At 23.8% G+C, this 24,667-nt stretch overlaps 1 protein-coding gene across 1 annotated transcript in view; it reads left to right on the top strand.

Annotated features, from left to right (window-relative positions):
• Positions 1–24,667, top strand: part of LOC117167402 (acetyl-coenzyme A transporter 1) — a 27,327-nt gene extending 2,660 nt beyond the window's left edge. The window contains exons 2-8 of the mRNA XM_033352302.1: positions 5,160–5,449; positions 5,533–5,687; positions 8,915–9,108; positions 14,834–15,018; positions 15,103–15,220; positions 19,750–19,965; positions 23,647–24,667. Of these exons, the coding sequence (XP_033208193.1) occupies positions 5,160–5,449; positions 5,533–5,687; positions 8,915–9,108; positions 14,834–15,018; positions 15,103–15,220; positions 19,750–19,965; positions 23,647–23,817 (1,329 nt within the window). The 3' untranslated portion in view covers positions 23,818–24,667. The remainder of the gene's footprint in view (positions 1–5,159; positions 5,450–5,532; positions 5,688–8,914; positions 9,109–14,833; positions 15,019–15,102; positions 15,221–19,749; positions 19,966–23,646) is intronic.

The following is a 24,667-nucleotide window of genomic DNA, read 5'->3' as shown; positions in this document are numbered from 1 at the left end:
TTTTTTTTTGCTTTAAAATTAATTTATATTTTTAAGTAGAAATATTCCATTTTTTGGTTCGAAATTGATATTTTCTTGTTGATATTTCATATATTTTGTTTAAAATTCATTATTTTGGTAGAAAATTAATCTTGTGGGTTGAAAAATCATCTTTATGGTTGAAAATTCATCTTTTTAGTCTGAAATTTATCTGTCTGGTTCATGATTCATCTTTTTATTGAATATTCATCATTATAGTTGAAAATCCACTTCCTTGGTTAAAAAATTTAACTATTTTTTGTAAATCCTTTTTTAACCTAAAAAAATTAATTTTCTTAAGAAAAAATCTAACTACTCCATGTTTGGTTGAAGATTTATGTTCTTTAGTTGAAAATTCAACTATTTTATTGAAAACTGGTATTTTTAGTAGTAAATTAATCTCCTCGTGTCAATTTTATTTTATTTTGGTTGAAGACTTCTCATTTTAGTTGAAAATTAATTTCTTCGGTTGCAGATTAAACTATTTTGTAGAAAATTCATATATTTTCTTAAAAATTCAATCTTTTTTGGTAGAAAAGTAATCTTATTGGTTGAAAATTTATCTTTTTGTTAAACATTGATTTCTTGAGTTGAAAATATAACCTGAAAGAATTAATTATAACGGTCAGTAAAAATGAAAAATTCGTTGGGCAAGTCTGGGAAAGTTTGGGAATTTCGAAATGAGTACTAATCAATTGCTTATTTCTTTATTCAAAAAGTACCTAAATGTTAGAAAAATTATATTCTAATAGAATCAAATCTAAAAATTGACGTTCAGACCTTCTTTTGAAAAACTATTTTCATAAAAATTGTCTCTTGTGTCACCTATTTTTTTCCTGTAATTTTAAAGTAAAACAAAATTAAAGTAATTCGAAGAGATATGTAAAATAAATAAGGAAATTTTTTTACCTCATGTTCGTAAAATTTATTCTTTTTCTTAGATGGAACACTAAAGCTCATTGCAAACAGTAGTATTTCGATTACGGTCATTCACCAAACAAACCAGTTTATTTTTAAGTCTGAACTAAAAAAGATTTTTTCCTTTCGAATGAATTTCAGAATCTCAAGTCAGACTGAATTTAATATGAGTTTTAAATAAGAAATACCGAATTCAAACTCTTTCTCCTGTTCCCCTTTCCGTCAACCAACTATTTTTGGTTGAAAGTTCATTCTTTTTAGTTTAATAGTTTACTGTCCTATTTTTATTCAGAAATCATCTCTTTTGTTAAAACATTTAATTTTTGGTCAAAAGTTCAATTTTTTGTTAAAAATCTGTTTTGGTTGAAAATTTAATTATTTTGTTGAAAATTCAAAATTTTCCTTCGTTTTGATTTGAAATGGAAATATTGATTAGTTATATTATCAACTCTTACATTTTTCATCAGGAATTCATTATTCTAGTTGAAAATTTATCTCTTTTGTTGAAAATTCGTTTTTTTTTACTGCAAATTATTTTTGAATTCAAAATTAAACTATTCCCTTTTTTGTTAAATGTAGACCTTTATCAATAGAAAATATAAATTTGTTGTTGAAAATTCTTATTATTTTGTTGAAAATATTTGTTCATAATGCAACTACGCGGTTGAACGTTGAACTATTTAATTGAAAAATGATTTACTTTGCTTAACAGTTTTTGTCTTGAAGATTCATCTCTTTGGTTAGAAATTTAATTTTATGGTTGAAAATGTATCTCATTTGTAGATATTTAATCTTTTCTAGTTGAAATTGCAACTGTTTGCTTGAAAATTAATCGGCTTTAGTCGAGGATTCAACTATTTCGTTGAAAATTCAAACTTTTTCGTTGAAAATCAACTTTTTTGTTGAAAATCTGTATTTTTGGTTTTAAAACTTTACTGTTTAGTAGAAAATTATTATTTTTTGCTTGAAAATTCCCCTTACCCTTATTAAGCTGAAAATTTAATAATTTGGTTGAACTTTTTTCTTTGTTGACTGAAAAATTTTTCTTTGTTGAGAATTTAACTTTTTGGTTGAAAATTCTACTTTTTGGTGTCAATATTTCATCTCTTTTGGGAGAAATTTTAACTATTTGGTTTAAAATCAACCTAACTGTTTTAATTTGGTCTCTTTTTCCTAAAATTTGAACTACGTATTTGGTTGTAAGTGCAACTGTTTCTTGAAAATTATTTGTTATTAAAATTGAACTAATTTCGTGAAAATTCATCTTTTCTGGTTGAAAATGAACTTTTTTGTTGAAAATTACATTTGTCGAGTTTAAAATTTATGTTTTTGGGTTCAAAGTTAAACAATTTGGTTGAATTTTCTTCTATCGTTAGTGAAAAATCTTTCTTGGTTAAAAATTTAATTTTTTGAATGAAAATTCTCATTTTTGGTTTGTAAATTTCTCTTTTTGTAGAAATTTGTACAATTTGGTTGAAAATTCAACTTTTTAATTTTAATTTCGTCAACTTTGCTTGAAAGTTGAACTATTTGGTTGTGAATGCAACTGTTTGGTTTATATTTTCTGATTAAACATGAAATTTTTTTCTTAAAAAGTTTGACTTTTTAGCTTGAAAATTTAATTTTTAGATTGAAATTAATCTTCTTGGATTCAAAATTAAGAATTTTTATTAAAAAAAGAGGGTAGCAGCTGGACCCGGAAACCTGGAAAACCGGGAAATGGCAGTGAATTAATTTTTTTACCGGAAATTTTACAAAATTTTTAGAATAGCAATGTTATCCAACTTTGATTTCAACCGTTTTGCAAATAATCTGTTAAATTATAATTTTTATAAATTATTATATCATTTAGTTTAGAATAATTATTTCGAAAATCTTTCACTTCAAAAATTTTCCATTTTAGATTTTTAATTTTTAAGCATATATTTTAATTTAAAGAATTTTAAAATTCAGTTTTAAAGGTTAAACAAAAATAAAAATCAGAAGTTTTTAAAATCGAAGATCTTAAAAATTAAAAACAGGGTGGTCGCTGGACAGGGAAACCAGAAATTTTACGAATTTCCAGAAGAAAAATCTGCCCAAGTCGATTTTAACAGTTTTGAAATAATTAAAGTTCAGTTTTGAAGATTTCAAAAATTGCAAATTTTAAAAATTTGAAATTGAAAAATTGTGATAAAAACAGTTTAATTTTATTAACTTTAAATATAAATAAATAAATTATTTTTAAATGGATCTGTATTCTAAGTATAGAAATCTGAACAATAATTGATTTGACCAAACAATTCTGGATCCGTTTAAAATTTGAGAATTTCCAGATTGTAACTGTTTCAATCCGAAAGTCTTCATAAGAATTGAAATTAATATATCATTCCGATAATTTTATTTTTAAATACAAATTTTCATGATTTATCAATAATATATTTTCAATTCAGAGTTTCAAGTCTTCCTTTATATTATTTTTTATATTAAATTTAATAAATAAATTTATTAATATATTATTTCTATTAATTTTTTTATCCATTAAAAAATGTAAACGTGCGTTTTACTGTTTTCAGCTTAAAAATTAATCCATAATAATATAGTCCTAATTAAAGGTTTTTATTCAATTTAAAATATTGTGAGTCTAAATTATTTAATTTTTAACCCATTTATGTAATTTTAAATTTCTTAATTTAAAACGAGTAAATTATTTAAAAGAATAATAAATATTAAAAGAAAATAAATAAATATAAATATTTAAAAGAAAACAACTTGAAACTGAATTGTTTTACATAGAAAGTTTTGAATCTTTAGATTTTCGAAGAACTTTTAAACTTTTAGCGTTACAATTTTCTTTGTTCTATTTAAAAAGTATTCAATTTATAAGTGAAATTGTTAAATTTTTTACGCATAAATAACAATTAAACGCTTATTATTTGTAGAAAAAATTTGAGTAATTTTAAGAGATATGTAGAAGTTTTGAAAAGATTCAAAATTAATTAAATACTTGAAATTATTTCAAGTAATTTAAACGAAGTGTGTCAACATTTTTTTCAGGACTTCTAAATATATTTTAAAATTAATCCAAATTGTCCTACAATTTTTGAAACTCCTACAACTATAAAAAAGGCCTTAAAATTTTCCATGTTCTTCTTTGATAATTTTTTTAATCCCTTAAAATCTTCTTAAACATACTGTTACAATAATTTTTCAAAGTGAAAAGTCATTTTTAATTTTCCTAAGAATCTTAAGAAAATTTTTTATTCTTTTGAAATCTTTCACAATTATTAAAAAAATTCTAAATTTTGGTTTACAATCTGCAAAAGTCAATATTTTATTTTAAATTCGGCTATAAGTATTTTAAATTATTTCAAGTTCTAAATTCAATTCGAATCTTTTTAAAAATTATAAATATCTCTTAAAATTTCTCTAATATTTTTACAAATAATAAGTGTTCTATTATTATTTATAAATTCAAATTAATTTTTTTATTCATTTTGAAATATATTTAAAAGTTCAAAAAAAAAATTCAAACATTATTTTGAATTTGGAAAAATTTAAAACCACTTCTAAATATTTTAAGATTTTGAAATAAAATTTTAAAGCTTTTAAAGGATGTCTAGACTATTTAAAATAAAAATAATTTCACTTCTAATTTAAGAACTGTTAAGTTAAAGACATTTTTCAATTTTTAATGGTTCTAACTTAAAAGTACTTAAAATAATATAATTTTGAACATTTTTAAAGTTCATTTGCTTGATTCTTTAATTTATACTATGGAAAATGTTAACGTGGATTTATATTTTTGGAACTTAATCTGAATCTTTGAACTCTATAATTTATAAAAGTTCTGAATTTTGCAGTTTATTTGCATTTCATTTAACATTGTTTATTTAAAAAGTGTTACTACCTTCCATTTGGTACGTGTAAATTTTTGAGCATTTGAATACACAATTTTTGAATTGAGAAACTTTTAAACTTCATTTTTGAAAGTTTGGAATTCAAAAGTTTCACTTCGAATGCTTTAATTTATTGTTTATTACTTTATTTGGAAGAATGTTTAGAATATACTTTGATTTTTTTAATTTCATTGGCCGTGAAAAATGTTTGCGAATCGGGAAAAAACCGGGAAATGACCGGGAATTTTTTTCTTCGATTAAAACGGCCACTCTGAAAAAGCACCCGATTTATGCTCTTAGATTTGAATTTTTTCAAATAACGAATTACCCCCATTTATTTTACAGGCAGAATTCAGTTTAGTGAACTGGCCTTTTTCACTGAAGCTTTTTTGGGCACCAATAGTAGATTCTGTATATTTACGGAAATTCGGCCGCAGGAAAACATGGCTAGTTCCAATCCAATACTTAATGGGACTATTTATGCTCTTTCTTTCCGGTCATGTAGACAAATGGATAGGAAACGAAGCCGAAAGTCTGAACATTGGACTCCTAACAATGTTATTCTTTTCGTTAAATCTCCTTGCCGCGACTCAGGATATAGTCGTCGACGGCTGGGCACTCACAATGCTCAAAAGGTTCGTAAAAGCCATGAAACGTCTGCACCGAAATGAGTGGACCTTTTAGGTTGAAAAAATTGATTTCGTTATTTAAATTTCAGATGCAACGTCGGATATGCATCAACTTGTAACAGCGTTGGCCAAACAGCAGGTTATTTTCTTGGCTACGTTCTCTTTATGGCCCTAGAATCAGCCAAGTTCTGCAATGACTATCTCAGATCTGAACCCTCGGATGAAGGACTCCTCACACTGCCAGGTAAAATAATTTCAAGATATCAAAATGAGATATTATCTGGTTTCAACAGGGTGGCCGCAGATCAGAAAAAAAACCTGGAAATCAGGGAAAAGTCAGGGGATTTTGTTGGTTTGGGAAAGACCGGTAAAAAGTGATAGATTTCAATAATTTCCAGGGTTTTCACAGGATTTTAGAGTACTCTTTTAAAAGTCGAATGAATTTTCAGGATCTTTAAAAGGTTTCAAGAGATTTCAAAGGGTTTGAAATGTTTTTGGGTATTTTAAAAGATTCAGAATAATTTTAAGGGATTTAATAGGTTTTAGGGTACTTTTAAAACATGCAAGCTTTTTTAAAAAGCTCTCGAAAGTTTTAAGGGATTTCAAAAGATTTGAAAAAGTTGTAAAATTGATTTTGAAAAATTTGTTTTAAATATTCATTTTACTTTAAAAAATATTATTTTATTATTAGTAGTATTTCAATAAAATTCCTAATAATTTTCAATAACTTAAATAGTAATTTAAAGGAATTTCAAAGAACTTTAAAGCATTTTTTAAAATTCCAAAAAAATTTCGAAAGATTTTAAAAGTTTCTAAGGATTTTAAAAAGTTTTAAAAAAATTGTAAAAATTATTACATTTTTTAAAAATATATTTTTTTTATTAACAAAAAATATCATTTTACTATTATTATTATTTCAAAAAATTCCCAATAATTTTCAATTGATTAAAAAAATTAGAAGGAACGTCAAAATATTTTAGGGTATTTTTAAAAATTCCAAGGAACGATTTTACAGGATCTATAATGTGATGGAATATTTTAAAAGGTTTCAAAGGATTTTAGGGTCCCTTAAAATATCCAAGGGTTTTTAAAAATCATTCAAAAGTTTTAAGGGGTTTCAAAATATTTGGAATATTTTCGGGTATTTTAAAATATTACGAATAATTTCATTAGATTTCAATAATATGAAGCTATTTCAAAGGACTTTCGAGCGTTTTTTTTTAATTCCAAAGAATTTTTAAGAGCTTTAAAAAGTTTCAAGGAATTTCAAAAGAATGAAAAAATTGAAATATTTGTAAAAATTATTAAAATGTTTTAAAAATATTTTTTTTTTTTAAACATATATTATTTTAGTATTATTAGTATTTAAAAAAATTCCCAATATTTTTCAAATAGATTTAAATAATTTGAAAGAATTTCAACGGATTTTAGGGATTTTTAGAAATTTTGAAAAATTTCCAAGAGCCTAAAAAAGTTTTAAGGGATTTAAAAAAATTGAAAATATTTGTAAAAATGATGTTAAAATTTATTAAATTTTTAAAAATATTAATTTATTTTATTAAAAAAAAATATTATGTTATTATTATTAGTGTTTTGAAAAATTCCCAATAATTTTCAATAGATTCAAATAGTCATTTGAAGGAATTTCAAAGAACTTTAGGGCTTTTTTTAAAATTTCAAAGAATTTTCAAGAGTTTTGCAAAGTTTCAAGAGATTACAAAAGATTTTGAAATATTTAAAAAAATTAATATTAATTTTTATTTTTAATAATATGCTTTAGTATTATTAGTATTTGAAAAAAATCCCAATAATTTACAATAAATTTAAATAATTTGAAGAAAATTCAAAGGATTTTAGGACATTTTTTAAAATTTTCAAGAGCTTTAATAATTTCCAATTCATTTCAAAACATTTTAAAAAATGTGAAGGATTTAAGGAATTACCAAGGATTTAAATGATTTTAAGGGAATTTTAAAATAATATTTTAATGGATTTCAAAACATTTATTCACAAGATTATTCAAATATTTTGAAGAATTTGGAATATTTTAATTATTTGAAGGTGTTTCAATTTTTTAAAAATTTTAACTAATTTTGAAAAATTCCAGGGAATTTTTCAAAGCTTTGAAATATTTCAAGAGATTTCAACATATTTTCAAAATATTTGAGTAATTTGAAATATTCGAAAACACTTTCAAGACGCCCAACAAATTTCAATGGGTTTCAATCTTCATATTTATGAGAATTTCATTGATTTTAATGGATTAAACCAATTTCAAAGATATTTTTAAAAATCTTCTAGTATTGCGTAGGATTTCACATATTTGAAAATATTTAAATGCATGTATTTCCAAATATTTTAAAAGATTCTAATGCATTTTCAAGATCATTAAAAAGTTTCGAAAAATTGCAAAAGATTTCAAAGGATTTGAATAATTTTAGGGGATTTACAAAATATTCCAAGGAGTTTTTTATTGATTTTAATCATTTGAGATGATTCTAAAAGTTCTTTAAAGATTTATGGATGTTTTTAAAAATTCCAAGGATTCAAGGAATTTTTAGTAATTTAATAGGATATCTTAGGATATTTTAAAAGAATTCCAATCCATTTGTAAAAATTTTTTAAAATCTAAGGGTATTTTCAAGGATTTTGAGGGATTAAAAAAAATTGTAATACGGTTGTAAAGAATTTTGGAAGATATTAACAATTTTACAAGATCTGTTAAGTTTTAAAACATGTTTAAAGTTTTCAAGGTATTTTATCAGATTTCCAAAGATTTGAAGAGATATTTAAATATTTTTCGCGATTAATTTGAATTCATTTTAAATTCTTGGGAAATCTTTTAGTTTTTTTAAATTACTAAACTCATCTAATTTTAGATAAATAAATTTTGAAAACTTTTTTTAGTTTTTGTTTTTTGGAAATATCAAAAATTCTTTGCAATTTAATCAAATGTTTCTAAATTCATTTCAAACTTACTGAAATCATTTTTTTTTTAATTATTTTTAATTCACTTGATCTTTTTTAATTCAATTTAATTCTTCACACTTCTCTTAAATTCTCCTAAATTCACTCCAATTATACTGAAATCAATGAAAACATTTTTGTTTTTTTGTCAATTCAATTGAATTGAACTTGAATTGTTTTGATGTCCTATAAATTCATCCTGAAATCGTTAAAATTCACCTGAAATTCTAATAAATTTCATCGAATTTATTTAAATTTAAAAGAACATTAGTTTTTTGGATTAAAAATTACTCCCTTTTGGTCAATTTTCTGGTTTAAATTGATCACTTTTTTCAAGTGAAGTAGGAGTAGAATTTTAATCCTTAAATATGAATGTCGATGGAAAATAAAAAATTATTCAAGGAAAATCAAGGAATTTTGAAAATGAAGTTTTGCGGCCACTCTGTTTAACCATTCAATCACAATCTGATGATAATATAAATAAGTCGTAAAATTTTCTTTTAGGATTTTTGTACTTTTGGGGATGGGTATTTATAGTCACAACCACCTTAATTGCCTTACTTAAACATGAGCATTCAAGGTCAAATGCTAAAGACACTCAGGTAGACATGAATATCACACATGCTTACAAAACGCTCTGGATGATTGTCAAATTACCAAGCATGAAGAATATGATGTTGTTTCTTCTAACCGCCAAGGTATGAACACACTGATCAAGCTGATAATCAATAAAATCGTAAATTTATATGTATAAGGGTCCGTTCATAAACTACCTTACCAATTTGAAATTTTTGCGAATTTTAAGAAGGATGGAAAATTTGAAGAAAGTTTGCGAATTTTAAGAAATATGGCCCTCCAACGGTAAAGTTCATAATTACTTAATAAGTTTTAAAATCACTTTTATATTTCAGACTTCATACTGGTATCCCCTACTTTCCTTTATTCAGTTGGTTAAAAATTCTTCTTTTTTTTGCTGTTTTCAAGAAACTTACTTGTCCCAATAAAAGAAAATTCAAGTATTTTTGGCTGAAATGTCTACTTTTATATGTTTGGTTGAAAAATAGTGTAGAGTTTGGTAGTAAATGAGACTTATGTACTTACATATTATTTTTTTTAATATAGTAAAAAGGGGCATAATTGACATAATTCAAACAAAAAGGTGCATGAATATTCAGAACTTATAAAAAATAATTTAAAAATAATAAACGAATTTAAAACTGCTGACGATGGTTAATTGATTATTAAGTAATGAGCTATTAATAGAATTATAAATAAGGCAAACAATTTAATTAATTATTAATTAACAATTTATTAATTATTTTCTGCAAATGTTAAATTTCGTCAAACTTAAAATTTCAGCAATAGAAATATTTATGGGAATTTAACAATTCATTTATTGTATAATTCCGCCATTTTTTTCTTGCTAATTTATGATCTTGTTATTCATTTTTTCGTTATTCTGCGTTAGTCCCGGGTAATTAAACACTTTTAAATATAGTGAAGAACCAATTTTTTTATATATTGATGTTTTAAAATATAATGCTACTATATAATAAATATAATTATTATATCTATGGATAATAAACAAGGAATACGATATATCTTAAAATATTGTTTTCTATTACAATAAAATAACGAACTCTTAAATTTGATATTTATTTTAATCAGTTAGACTTTCTAACGAAGCTAAAATATTTTAACATTTATACGTCACTCTTAAAAAAAAAACCATTAACGAATATTTTTTTATCTTTGACAATACTCAAATTAATCGAAAATAATTTTTTTAAGTACTATAATAAATCCATGTTGAAATTAAATTATGGGAATGGAGAACAAGAAAATAAATGTTATCACCTTGTTTTTAAATTTATGTAAATATAATTTTCATACGATTCTTGAGAAATTTAAAAGATTTTTAAATATGTCAGGCTTGTCAAAAAAGAATATAGAAGATTTTAAAGATATTTGTTTATAATATAGGATTTTACAAAATATCATGAAAAATTCGAGTACTTTTAAAATATCTTTAGAACTTTTAGAAGTTGGGAAGGAATCAAGAAATATTTGATAAATTTTTGAAAATGTTTCTGAGTTTTCAAATACTTGTAATCTATTTTAAACGTCTTAAATTCTTTAAACTATTTTTAACTGGCACGAATTTTTCTCAAAATGTTCAAATATCATTCCAGATTTTTAAAAATTACCTTACAATCTTCTAAATTTCCCCAGCAAATTTAAGAACATTTGTTCATTCTCTTGAAAACTTTAAAAATTCTTTAAAATTCGACTAAGTATTTCTTGAATTTTTCCTATTTTTGTTCGTTTTTATTTTGCAATCTTACCAAATTGGAACATTTTGTTTTTGAATCTTCTAAACTATTTTTAGAATTTTTAGCAAATCGTTTGTTAGGTTTATAAACGTTTTTCAATTTTCTCTTAAAGTTTATTTTTCAAAATAAAAAATTATTTCAAATTTTCACAAGAATATAAGAAAAATTCCTTTTTTTTAATCTTGTCAGACCTTCTAAACCTTCTAATTTCTAAAACTTATTCAAATTTTTCCTGCAGTTTTTATTTATTCTGAAATAACTTTACAAAATTCTTAAAAAATCTTTACAAGTTTTAATTATTTTTGAATCGTTTCAAAATTTTTGAATATCTCTTAACCTTACTCAAATGTTTTCTAAAATTATGTAATATGTCAAAATTGCAAAATTTGGCTTTAAAATCTTTCACGCTTTTTAAAATGTTTAGGAAATAATTCAAAAGGGTGTGTGATCTTTATTTGATTTTCTCTTGAAATTCCTTACAAAAATTTTTTTTCACACCCTGACAAAATTCAGTTTACCCAATGAATTTGTAAATCTTGAAAAAATTTTTTAAAATGTTCTCAAAGTCTTCCATATTATTTGAATCCACATTTTAAAAGCTTTAATAGTTACATAAATAAACCATTTTCTTGATATATTTTTAAGACTTTGTAACAGTTCAACATGAAAAAAGGCGTGGGCCATTTTTGTAGTTGAAAATTCAATTATTTGCTTGCAAATTCATGTATTTTGTTGAAAAATTTGTTTGTTGACGATTCCGGGAATTATTTTTCTATTTAAAAGAAAAATTTGTCCAATTTCGATTTCAGTTGTCTTGAATACTTAAACAATTACAAATTAAAAGCGTTTGAAGTTGAAATTTTTAAAATAAAAAACATTTTTATTTTATCAAACTGTAAATATTAATAAATTATTTTTAAAATGAATCTACACTTCAAGTATTAAAATGAAACAATGATTTATTTTTAACTTAAAAATAACTTCATAATAATGTATTTGTTATAAAATATTGTTTCAGTCTAAAATATTTAATTTTTAAGCCATTCAGTTAAAAAATTTTTTAATTAAGAAAAAGAATAATTATTTAATAATGAGCAGTATTTGACTGCTCAGTTAAGACGATTAAATTGTAACCATATATTTAAAAGTAAACAATCTGAACTGAATTTTTTGATATAAAAAGTCTTGAATCGTTAAAATTTCGAATAGCTTTTAAAATTTGAACTTTACCATTTTGATTGATATTTTTTTTAAATGTTTAATTTGTAAGTAAATTTGATTTGAAATGATTCCAAATAATTTAAACGAAGTTTGTGTCGACAAAATTCGGCTAGTCGTGAAAGACTTCAAAAGAATAAAAATATTTTCTTAAGATTCTGAGGAAAATTGAAAATAATTTTTCATTTTTGATAATTATTTTAAGAGAATATTCGAAAAGATTTTAAAAGGTTTCTAAAATTAAAAAAAAAAGAATCTGGAAGATTTTAGGAAAATATTTTTTAGTTTGCAGTATTTTCTAAAAATTGAATTTAATGTTGGATTTAATGTTTCTAGCTTAAAAGTGCTTAAAATAATACATTTTACGTGTAAATTATGGAGAATTTGAATACAAAATTTCTCAATTAAAAAAATTTTAAACTTCAATTTCAAGAGTATAAATATTTGGTTGAGAATTTATCTCTTTGGCAGCAAATTGAACTATTTTGACGAAAATTAATTTTTCGTTTAGTTGAGAATTCATTTTTTTTACTGAGAAAGATAATATTCCATTTTTCATGGTTAATAAAAATGGAGTTTTTTAGATGAAAATTCGATTATTTTGTTAGAAATTCATGTCTTTTGTTAAAAATCCTTTTATTTGTAAAAAATTAATTTTGTTGGTAGAGAATTCATCCTTTTTTGTGAAGGATTCAACTATTTTGTTCAAAATTCGCCTTTTTTGGATGAATCCCACTGCTACTATTTCAAATTAATATTTTTTTGGTTGAAAAATCAATTACCCAGTTAAATTTAAACTACTTTTTGTAAAGAATTCGTTTCTTTTGCTACAAAATTCCACAATTTGTTAGAAAATTAAATTATTTGGTTGGAATTTTAACTATTTTGTTGAAAATTCATATTTTCGGTTGAAAATTCCAACTATTTTATTAAAATTTAAACTATTTTGATGAAAAGTTAACTATTTGACAGAAAATCAATTTTTGTTTAAAAATCACATTTTCCTGTTGAAAATTCAACTATTTTGTTGATTATTCGTTCACTTGATTTCAAAATTCAACAATATTTCTGAAAAGTTATCTATTTTGTTGAAAATTTGTTGTTTTTTTATAGAAAATTAAACTTCTTGATGAAAAAACTATCTTTTTGGTTAAAAATTTATCTAGGATGTGGTTAATTTTTGTATAAAATTAATTTTTTTGAAAATTCACCTTTTTTGATTTATAGTGCATCATTTAGATTGAGGCTTAAACTACTTATTAAAAATTCGCCGTTTTTATTTAAATTCAAGTGGTTGCAAATTTATTTATTTTTCCCAAACAATTACTATTTTATCCAAAAACTTAAATCATCCAAGTTTGGTTAAAAATGTATTCTTCATAATTTAAAAAGTCAACTATTTGGTAGAAGATTCATCTATCTTCTTGAAAAATGATCTCTTTTGGATGAATTTAACTGCTTCTACTTCAAATTAATCTATTTTCTTGTTGAAATATTAATTATTACATTTTTCGTTGAGAAATTATCCTTTTTGGTTGAAAAATCAACTACTTGGTTTAAATTTGAACTGCTTTTTAAAAGATTAATTTTGCTTGTTTGCAGATTCATTATTTTGGTTAAAAATTCATATTTTCTGATCGAATATTGAACTGAGTTGTAGAAAATTCGTATTTTTCCCAGAACCTTCCACAATTTGGTATAACATTAGAATATTTTATTAAGAATTAACTTTTTTTCTTGAAACATCATATTTTCAGTTGAAAATTCCAACTATTTCGTTAAAAATTAAACTATTTCTATATAAATCAACTTTTTTGTTAACAAAAAACATTTCAGGGTTTAGAATTCTATTATTTTGAAGATAATTCGTCTCGTTGGTTTCAAAATTCAACAATATTTTTATAAATTGATGTATTTTGTTGAAAATGACTTTTTTTTGTTAGTAAAAAATTTAACTTGGTTAATAATTCGTGATTTTTTGTTGAAATCAACTGCGGTCGCAAATTAGTTTTTTTTTTCTAAAAAATTAATTTTTTACCAGATACTTTAACTAATCCAAGCTTGGTTGGAAATTTATCATTCATAAGTTAAAAATTCAACTATTTGATAGAAAATTCATCAATTTTATTGAATATTCAATTTTTTGCTTAGAAAATTAATCTTGCTTTTGGAAAATTCATCATTTTAGTTGTGGATTTCGACTATTTGGTAAAAAATTCATTTTTTCTGCTTGAATTCAAGTTGTTGAAAAATAGTTTGTTTATTTCTGTTAAAAATTAGATTTTTTAACTGGAAAAATTACGGTTTCATTTTTGGTTTTAAAAAATATATATTTTTAGTTGAAAATTCAGCTTTATTAAAAATTAATTAATGTGTTCTTTGGTAGTCTGGTTGAAAAATTCACCTTTTATGTTAAAAAAGTCATCTTGCTAGGTTGAAAAGTAACTTTTTTCGAAAGCTCAACTGTCTTGGGAAAAATGTGTTTGAAAAGCAATTTTAACTATTTGGTTAAAAGTTCTATTATTTTCTGTTGTTGAAAAGGTGTCTATTTTGATTAAAAGTTCAATTATTTGTTTGTTAATGCAACTGTTTTTTTTTTTATTATTTTTTGAAAATTCGTCCTTTGGGAAAAATCTTTTCTGATTGGAAAATAACTATTTTGTTGAAACTGCAATATATTTCGACTTAAAAACCTAAGAAAGTAAAGTATTTCACATAAAATTCAATATGGTATTTACAATAATTTTATTTGAAAGAATTGATTCCCCTATTTTAATGAAAAATCATCCCATTTCCTCTGTTTTGAGAGAATTCTGGCCTTCGTAACTTTAATAATTTTTAGTTTTTTTAAATTATAAATTGTAATTTTCAGATTGGATTTTCGGCATGCGATGCAGTGACGAGTTTGAAACTCGTAGAGGCTGGAATTCCAAAAGAAAAGTTTGCTATGATAGTTGTTCCAATGATACCTTTACAGATCATTTTGCCAATTGTCATATCGAAATATACATCGGGACCAAAACCAATGAACGTCTACTCGATGGCTATACCATATAGGTAAAGCAAACAATTTTGCAGAAACTAAATATTACTCAAAAGAAAATCGAATCCTTAAATTTCGTATTTTTTGCTTCCTTTCAGATTGGCTTTTGGTTTAGTCGCAGGCGCCTTAGTTTGGGTGACTCCCTATCTCATATCAAATGGGAATGTGCCTGGATACTACTTCGTCGGTTTAATTTTAATATATTTCTTTCACCAGGTAAAAATCTAATTTACATCACAGACCTTACAGACCGTCTCTAAAGTACCCTATTTCCAAAATTTGTTCCCTTTTAGGGGCCAAGAGTCAGGGATTTTGAGAAAGAAATTAAATTCAAATTTAACATATGAAAAATAGCTTTTTTCACAAATTATTAACAAAAGCTTATAGTTCATTCGTAAATAATGTTTTTCTTGAATAGTTCTGAATTTCACAAACATAATATTATTTTTTACTAATAGAACGCTTCATATTACATTTTTTCCAACGTTTTCTATTTTTTTATAGCGAAAAGTAAAAACGACCATATTTTTAATTTAAAAAACCAACTGTTTTTGAGAAAAATCATTTCCCTTTTTTTTAATTCAACCATTTTTTTTTATTTCATAATTTTACGTTTATTCTCTTTGGTTCAAAATTTGTCTTTTATTTTGTTTTTGTTTTATTTTTCATCAGAAATTGGTCTTTTTTTTTTAAAATTGCATAATTTGTTGAAAATTTGCCCTTTTTGGATGAATTCAACCGGCTTTTAATTAAAAATATTTTTTGATTAGAATGTCATCTATTACATTTTACGGTGTTCGTACATGATTCATCTCTTTGGTTTAAAACTATTTTGGTCAAAAATTCGCCTCTCTTAGTTTAAAAATTACCCATTTGGGAGAAGATTCATCTATTTTATTGAAAATTCCTCTCTTTTGGTTCATAATTAATATTTTTGGTTGAAAAATCATTTCTAGCTTAAAAATTTAACTAATTTTTTTTTCACTCGTTTTTCTTATTCCTAAAAATTGATCTTTTTAGTTGAAAAGTCTACTATGTTTGAAAATTGACATTTTTTAAAACATTTCTCAAAATTATTGTTGTAACTAAAAGTTAAACTATTTAATTTTAACTATTTCACTTAAATTTTTGTTTTTTAATTAATTTTTTAACTTAAAAATTGAGTATTTAATTTCAGATTTGTATTTTCTGTTTAAATTCAACTTTTTTTATTTGATATTAAAATTTCTTTTTGGTTGGAATATCAACCATTCAATTTTTCGTTGAAAATTCATATTGTTTGGTTCAAAGTTATATTATTTTGTTAAAGAGTAAAAGTTTTGGTTGAAGATTCATTAATTTTCTTGAAAATTCATCTCTATGGCTGGAAATTCAACTATTCTATTGAAAAAGTCGCTTTTTGGTTGAAAATTAATTTTTTAACAGAAAATTGAACTTTCATTTTTAGTTGAAAAATTTTTCTTTTCTAGTTGAAAATTAAGTTCTTTTGTTACAAATTGTATATGTTCATAGAAATTCAGTTTTTTTATCTAAAAATTTCACTATTCCATTTTTGGTTGAAAATTTTTACAAATTTTTGGAAAATTAATTTTCTTTAGGCAGATAATTTAACTTGTTAGTTAGAATTTTTAATATTTGTTAATATTCTAAGGAATTTTCAAGAGTTTCAAAGTTTTAAGGTAATTTTAAAATGTGTTAAAAGATTTTAAAGATTTTAGGGAATCGTAAAAGATTCCAAGAAATTTTTTTATTATTTTGTTTATTTGAAGATATGAAACGATAATACAAGACCTATAAGATTTTTTTAAAGATTTCGCGGGATTTTATCAGATGTTCGAGGATTTCAATGATTGTAAGGAATTTTTAAAGCTCTCAAATTATTTTAATCAATTTTCCATTATTTCAGGAAGTATCGTCAGATTTTATAGCATGTCACGAGATTTTGTAATATTTTAGTGAATTTTGAAGAATTTACTGACGAGCGGGTTTCAAAAATTTGAAGAAATTTAAAATAATTTTTTTTTTAATTCACTGCATTTTTATTAATTTATCCTGAATTCTTTTAAATTCTTTTGAGTTTACGATATGCTTTCAAATCCCTTGGCATTTTTAAAAGCATTAATTACAAAGACGTTTTTAATTGATTTCAGTAATTTAATGGGATTTCAAATATTTGAAGTAGTTTAGGGTATTTTTAAAGATCCAGTCATTTTCAAGAACTTTCAAAAGTTTCAAGGCCGTTTAAAACATATCAAAGGATTCGAAACATGTTTCGAAATTTTTAACGATTTTCAGAATTTTTTTATTTATTTCAATAGTTTATAGGGATTTTAAAGACTTGAAATAGTTTTAGGAATTTTAAAAGATTTCAATGAATTTTCCAGAGTTTTTAACAAGTTCAAGGGATTTCCAAGCTTTTTAATAATTTTAAGAGATTTAGAAAAAATTTGAATGCAGTTTTAGAGAATTTCCGCGAATTTCGGAAGATATGGAAGGATTTTACAGGACCTATAAGGTTATAAGATATTTTAAAATATTCGAGGGGATGTTATAAGTTTTTCGGGAATTTCAATGATTGTAAGGTATTTTTTTTAAGGATTTCGGGAAATATCTTTAGATTTTATAGAATGTCAAGACATTTTTTTATTTTCTAGTGGATTTTAACGAATTTAATCACGAGAAGTGAGGTATTTCTTAGGGCTTTAAATATTTGAAGAGATTTTAAATTATTTTTTGAAACTCACCCTGCATTATTATTCATTTATCCCAAATTTTGTGGAATTCTTTTGATCTGATGATATTTTTTCATATTCCTTTGCATTTTCCAGAGCTTTGAAAACTATCAAGGGATTTCTAAAGATTTTAAAGGGTTTAAAATATTTTACGGTATTTTAATTGATTTCGTTAATTACAAACAATTTTCAAGAGTTTTAGAATGTTTCAAGGGATTTAATAAAATTTAAAATAATTTGTATTTTTTTAGTTATTTTAAAAGATTCCAAAGCGTTTTAAGCAGATTAAACAAATTTCAAGTAATTTCCACGTATTTAAATGATTTTAAGGGATTTTTACAAATTTGAGGTTTAAAAAAATTTCCTAAAATATCGGAATAATTTTTCCAAGATTTCAGGAAAAATTATCAGATCTCATGTAGTTGAACAGGTTTAAAAAATATTTTAATGGATATAAAAAAGTTTATTCACAAGAATTGAGGGATTTCGTAAGATTTCAAAAATTTTCAAATATTTCAAATACACCTTAGATTTTTAATTGTAAATATTTGAAAGGATTTGAAATATATTACGGTATTTTAAAAGATTGAAAAGAATTTGATTGATTTTAGTAATTTAATGGGATTTAAAGTGTTTGAAATATTCTAGAGTATTTTAAAAGATTTCCAGGTATTTTCAAAAACCTTAAAAAGTTTCAAGGGATTTCATAAGATCTTAAAGGATTTGAAAAATTTTTGGAAATTCTAAACGGCTTGAAATATTTTAAAGTATTTTAAAAGATTCCAAGGCATTTTCAAGTGATTTGAAGAATTTTTAAGAATTTCCAAGTGTTTAATCATTTTAAGAGATTTATAAAAATTTTCATGCCGTTTTGAAAAAATTCCTAAAATTGCGCAATATATATGGAATAATTTGACAGGGCCGATTACGTTTTTAAGAGAGTTTAAAAGAGTCAAAGGGATTTTATAAGATTCCCGTGAATTAAAATGATTTTAACGGATTTCAAAAGCATTTCACAAAATTTTATAATGTTTTTATAATTTTCCCTGATGTCTTATTAATTTATACAGCATTCGTTTAAATTCTTTTGAATTCCTCTAAATTAATTCAATTTTAGACAATTTAATCGTTTTTTAAAAAGTTTTTGTTTAAATTATCATGAATTCTTTCAAACTCACCTCAAAACTTCCTTTAAATTCTCTAATTATTCTAAACTCATTTCAAATCAATTAAGTTTTTCATATTTTCGAATTGTTTTGAATTCCCTTGATTGTTTTTTTTAAATTCAGTTTGATTGCTTATAAATTTTATTCATTATATTATTATTCATTCATTTGAATTCTATTGAGTATAACTTGAATTTTTTGTAGTCGTTAGTCACATTTGATAATTTGACAGAATGTTCTGGAATTCTCTTGAATTTTTTTAATTCACTTGAATTTTTCTAAATTTACTTAATTTTAATCCATTCAAGGGATTTTTCTGAGTTTTTCAAAGTTTTTATTTAATTGGTTAGGAAGTGTTTTAACCCCACTTTGAATTGTTAGGCATTTTATCAAACTCGTTTGAATTTCCTTGATTTTTTTTTTCAGCTCTTTTTAAACCTACTGAATTCAATTTTTTTTCATGTCTTTGAATTTTTTTCAGTTAATTTGAATTTTTGTAATTCACCTTGAATTTTTATCAATTTCATCGAATTTTTCTCGTTTAGCTTAATTTCCTCTAAACTCATTCCAATTTTCCGGAAATCAATGGGATTTTTTTTATTAAAAAAGTTTTTCTACAGCATTTGAATTCTTTTGAATGTAACTTAAATTCTTCTTAAGTCTTATGAATTTATCCTGAATTTTTTACCCTTTGAACGAGAAAAAAGTACTTTTATCAGCGTGAGAAAAAGTACTTATTAGTTCCTATATTTTATCCCATAAGGAGTGTGAGGCCTGACATGAAGAAAATTTTTCTATTAAAGTAGCTAATCTAAAATTCCGTTTTATTTCAACCATTTTTTTGTAGATTTGCATCAGCAGTATGTTTGTCGCCTCCATGGCTTTTTTTGCAAAAATCAGCGATCCCGCTGTTGGCGGAACGTACATGACGTTTTTAAATACAATAGCAAATCTCGGAGGCAATTGGCCAACAACTGCTGCTCTTTGGTTCGTGGATGCTTTAACTTTTAGGCAATGCAGCAACGATGCTTCCAACGACTGTAGCACAGCCGAAGAAAAAGGGGTAATAAAAATAAATATTATAATAATATATAATAAAATTCTTGTTTCATGAAACCGGGAAATGACACTTAATTTATTTTTGGACCGGAAATTTTACAAATTTTTAGAGAAAAAAAATCTGTTAAAGTTTGATTTCAACAGTTTTAAAAAATAATTAGTTTAAATGTATTATGTTTCAGTTATTTTTTTTTAAATTGAACTGTATATTAAGGATTAACAAGTGAATAATAATGAAATTGATTTTACAAGGCGATTCGGAATCAGTTCAAAATTTAAGAATTTCCAGATTTTTGACGTTCAATAAATAATTGATTATATTCAAATTTATTAAATTTAAGATATTGTTTCAGTCTAAAATTCGAGAATTTGAAATTTCTTATTAAAGAAAAAGATCAATTGCCTAATATTTAGAAATATTGAACTGTTCATTTAAAATCAGTCATTAGAAAAAAAATATTCAAAAAAAAACAAAAACTTTCAACGTTACCATTGTAATTGTTCTATTAGAAGATTTTTAATTTGTAACTAAAATTGTTGAATTTTTTTGTCAGTTGAAGAGATATTTCGAAGTTCTGAAAAGATTAAAAATTAATGTAAAATTTGGAAATATTTCAAAGGATTTAGAACTTTTGTAAGAATTGCAGAAGGCTTCAAAAGAATAAAAAACATTTTCTTATGGTTCCTAGGAAAATTGAAAATTATTTTTTTATTTTGAAAAATTAATTTTAAGAGAACTTTTAAACAGATTTCCAAAATTGTCAAAAAAGGATCTGGAATATTTTAAGAAAATATTTTTGGTTTTAAAGGATTTAAAAAAAATAGAAGTGTTAGGAAAAATTCAAATAATCTCCGTTTTTATTACTTCAAATGGAAAAATTTTTAGCTTTAGGGTTGGAATTTTTTAATTTCATTGACCGTGGAAAATCTTTGCGAACCACGATAATATCGGAAAATGGCCGGGAATTTTTTCTTTGGTTAAAACAGCCACTCTGTATTTTTGAAGATTCCAAGACATTTTTAATAGATTTCAATCATTTGTATGGATTTCAAAATTTAAAAAAGATTTTAGTGTTATTTAGAAATTTTCAAGAGCTTTGAAAAATGCGAGGGTTTCAAAATATTATATAATATTCTAAAAGATTTAAAGGCCTTTTTAATATATTCCAATAGTTTTAGTGGGTTTCCAAAGAATTACAAAAATTGTAGAGTATTTTTTCAAATTCTAAAGAATTTTTCAAAGCTTTAAGATAGTGGATTTCGAAAGATTGCAAAGGATTTGAAATATTTTAGGGTATTTTAAAAAATCTAAGGTTCAAGAGCTTTAGAAAGTTTCAAGGGATTTCAAAAAATTTCAAGTAATTTCCAAGTATTTCAATGATTTTAAGGGATTTTAACAAATTTCAGGTTTCAAAAAATATCCTAAAATATCGGAATAATTTTTCCAAGATTTTAGGAAAAATCATCAGATCTCATGTAATTGAACAGGTTAAAAAATATTTTAATGGATATAAAAAAAATGTATTTACAAGAATTGAGGGATTTCCTAGGATTTAAAAGATTCTCAAATATTTCAATATTACCTGAGATTTTTAATTTTTTTAAGAATATTTCAGTACATTTTAAAACGTTCCAAAGAGTTCTTAATTTATTTCAATGAAAATTGCTGAAAATCAATTTTTTTAACTAAAAATTTGGGCATTCTATTTTTTGTTGCAAATATTTATTTCTTAGATGAAAACTCAACTATTTGGTTGAAAATTGATTGGTAAAAAATTCGCCATTTTTGTTGAAAATGAATCTTTATACTTGAAAATATATATTTTTAGTATAAAATTCCACTATTCCAGTTGAAGATTCACCATTTTAGTTGAAAATATTTATCAATTTGGATCTTTAAAAATTCTTCTTTTCTGTTGAAAATTCAAGATATTTAAGTCAAATATTTATCACTTTAGTTGAAAATTTATTTTTTAGGTTGTAAATAAAATTTCTTGGTTGAATGTTAAATTTTGTTGTTAAAAATTCATTTTTATTTTTGTTAAAGATTCATAATTTTAACTGAAAATTCATCTCTGCTTGAAAATTGATCTTCTCTTGTTCAAATTTCAACAATTTGGATGAAAATTGATCTTTTTTAATTGAAAATTCAATTATTTCATTGAAAATCGACAAATTTTGGTTAAAAATCGATTTTTTGTAGAAAATCATCTTTTTCTTAACAAGTTAATTTTATTGTTTAAAAATTCTTTTTTCTGATAAAAATTTAAGTATTCAAGTTAAATATTTATCATTTGAGTTCAAAATTTATTTTTTATGTTGTCAATAAAATTACTGGGTTAAAAGTTGAATTCTTTTATTAAAAATTGATTTTACTTTCTCTGTTAAAGATTCATCATTTCAACTGAAAATTAATCTCTGCTTGAAAATATAACTCCTTTGTCGAAAATCAATTTTTTAAATAAAAATTTAACTGTTTCAGTAGAAAATTGAATTATTTTCTGAAAATCCGTTTTTTTTTGTTTAGTTGAGAATTACATTTTTAACTAAAAATGTAAAGATTCTATTTTTGCTTGAAAATGTTTCTTTTTTGGATGAAAATATAACTATTTGGTTGAAAATCGATATTTTATATCAAGAAGTTAAACTAGTTTTTCAAAAATTTATGTAATTTGTGAAAAATTCGCCGTTTTGTAGAAAATTAATCTTTATGGTTAAAAATTCATCTTTTTGGTGTAAAATTCAACTATTTAGTTGCAAATTTATTAGTTTGGTTGAAAATTAATTTCTTCAACTGAAAATTTGAATGTCCATTTTTGGTTACAGATTGATCTTTTCATGTTCAAAATTCAAGAATTGTGATGAAAATTTGCTTAAAGATTCATCATTTTTATTAAAAATTTATTTCTTCGGTTGAAATATGAGCTATTTATTGAAAAATTTATTTTTTTCTTTTGATTAAAAAAAAAATTATTTGCCGAAAGTTGAACTGTTGTGTTCAAAATTTGTTTCTTTTTTTGCTGCAAATGATTATTTATTTGAACTGAAAATATAAGTTTTTGACTAAAAACTTAATTATTCCATTTTTAGTTGAAATTGATCTTTTTTAATTGAAAATTCATATTTTTTGGTAGAAATTAATCTTCTTGTTTGAAATTTCATCTAGTTGGTAAAAAATTGAACTATTCCAGTTAAAGATTTACCATTTCAGTTGAAGATTGAACTTACTCCAATTGAATATTCCATAGTTTTAGTTGAAAATTCATCTGTTTGGTTAAACATTAATTTTTTTAATTTAAAATTTAATGATTTCAATTTGTTTAACGATTTATATTTTTAATAAAAATGCATTATTTCTTTTGTTGAAAATACAACTATTTTCAGTTCTCGATTCATCATTTTAGTTGAAAATTAATCACTTAGGTTGAAAACTGAACTATTTTCTTAAAAATCCGTTATTTTGGACGAAAATTAATTTTTTAAACTAAAAATGTTTCGATTCCATTTTTTTTTATTAAAAAATCATATTTTTTAGTGCAATATTTAGATATTTGTTTCAAAATTTATTTATTTTGCAATAGTGAACTCTGCTGTATTAAAAAGAGGTTTGGAATAAACGTAATGAATTAAGATAAATGTTTGTGTTTAGCGGCAAAAATATGAATGTTACTTTTTTCTGTTTCAGTTCTGTCTCAAAAACGGTGGAGCCTGCACAACAAATTTAGATGGGTATTACATAGAAATAATTTTGTGCTTCATCATAGGTTGCTTGTGGTTTAGGTGGGGTAGGAGAAAAATCGAGTTTTTGCAAGCAAGACCACTCTCGGCTTGGAAAGTCGTTCGATCCAGGAGTTAACAACTCCTTAAAATTTGAAATTTTGTCTCTTGATGAGTGAGTGTCCTGCCTTTGTTGTCTACTTCACATTCCATCGTCAATTAACTGAAAGAAAAAGAACTTATTTTGAAACTCAATCACTTGATTCTTATCATTCGGTTGGCTGAAATATCGCACCATTTATTCCGTGAGTTTCTCAATCTTTCGCAAGGAGACAATAACGAACTCGTTCATAATTCCTCAACGAGTCTTAGCACAATTATGGACGCAAGTGAACAGGGAAACTATTTATTATTGATTGTGTAATTAACTATTTAAGCAGTTCTCAAGAGAAAAGTATTATACGTTGGGTAATATTTTACAAGATCCACAGAAATGGAAATAAAAAAGCAGAAACATTTTTTTAAACAGAAGGCTGCCAGATCCTCGTTGAGTGAATTTTGCTCGCTAATTTTTGTTTTGACTGTGTGCATTATTTTTAATTCAACAACAAATGCTGAGACAACTTTTTTTTATAAACCAAGGTGATTTTTTGATAAAAAAAAGATAGGATACAAGATTTTGTGCGACGTAGTCTCTTTTATAGAGAGCTTAATGAAACACTATGAAAAGAATTTAGAACTCGTGTGACTTTAATTAACAAATTTAAATTTTAAGGTTCTGTGATTGAAAGTAGTATAGTTTCTGAGAAGAATGTAGAAAATATTGTGTGTACAGGGACGTGCTGATATTTTGAATTGTTTGTAAATCGAAGAATATCTGAGTTTTTTTGTTTTTTTGAGTGGCAGATTTGAAACTAAGTTTCAAAGAGACCATGGTTTGCGCTTAGAAGATATGTAAATAGAAGTTAATAAAATTAAAAGAAAAAATA

Source organism: Belonocnema kinseyi, chromosome 2 (genome assembly GCF_010883055.1).
Source record: "Belonocnema kinseyi isolate 2016_QV_RU_SX_M_011 chromosome 2, B_treatae_v1, whole genome shotgun sequence".
Taxonomy (NCBI): domain Eukaryota; kingdom Metazoa; phylum Arthropoda; class Insecta; order Hymenoptera; family Cynipidae; genus Belonocnema; species Belonocnema kinseyi.
The sequence above is the reverse complement of the archived record's forward strand: the minus strand, read 5'-3'. Positions and strand labels throughout refer to the sequence as shown.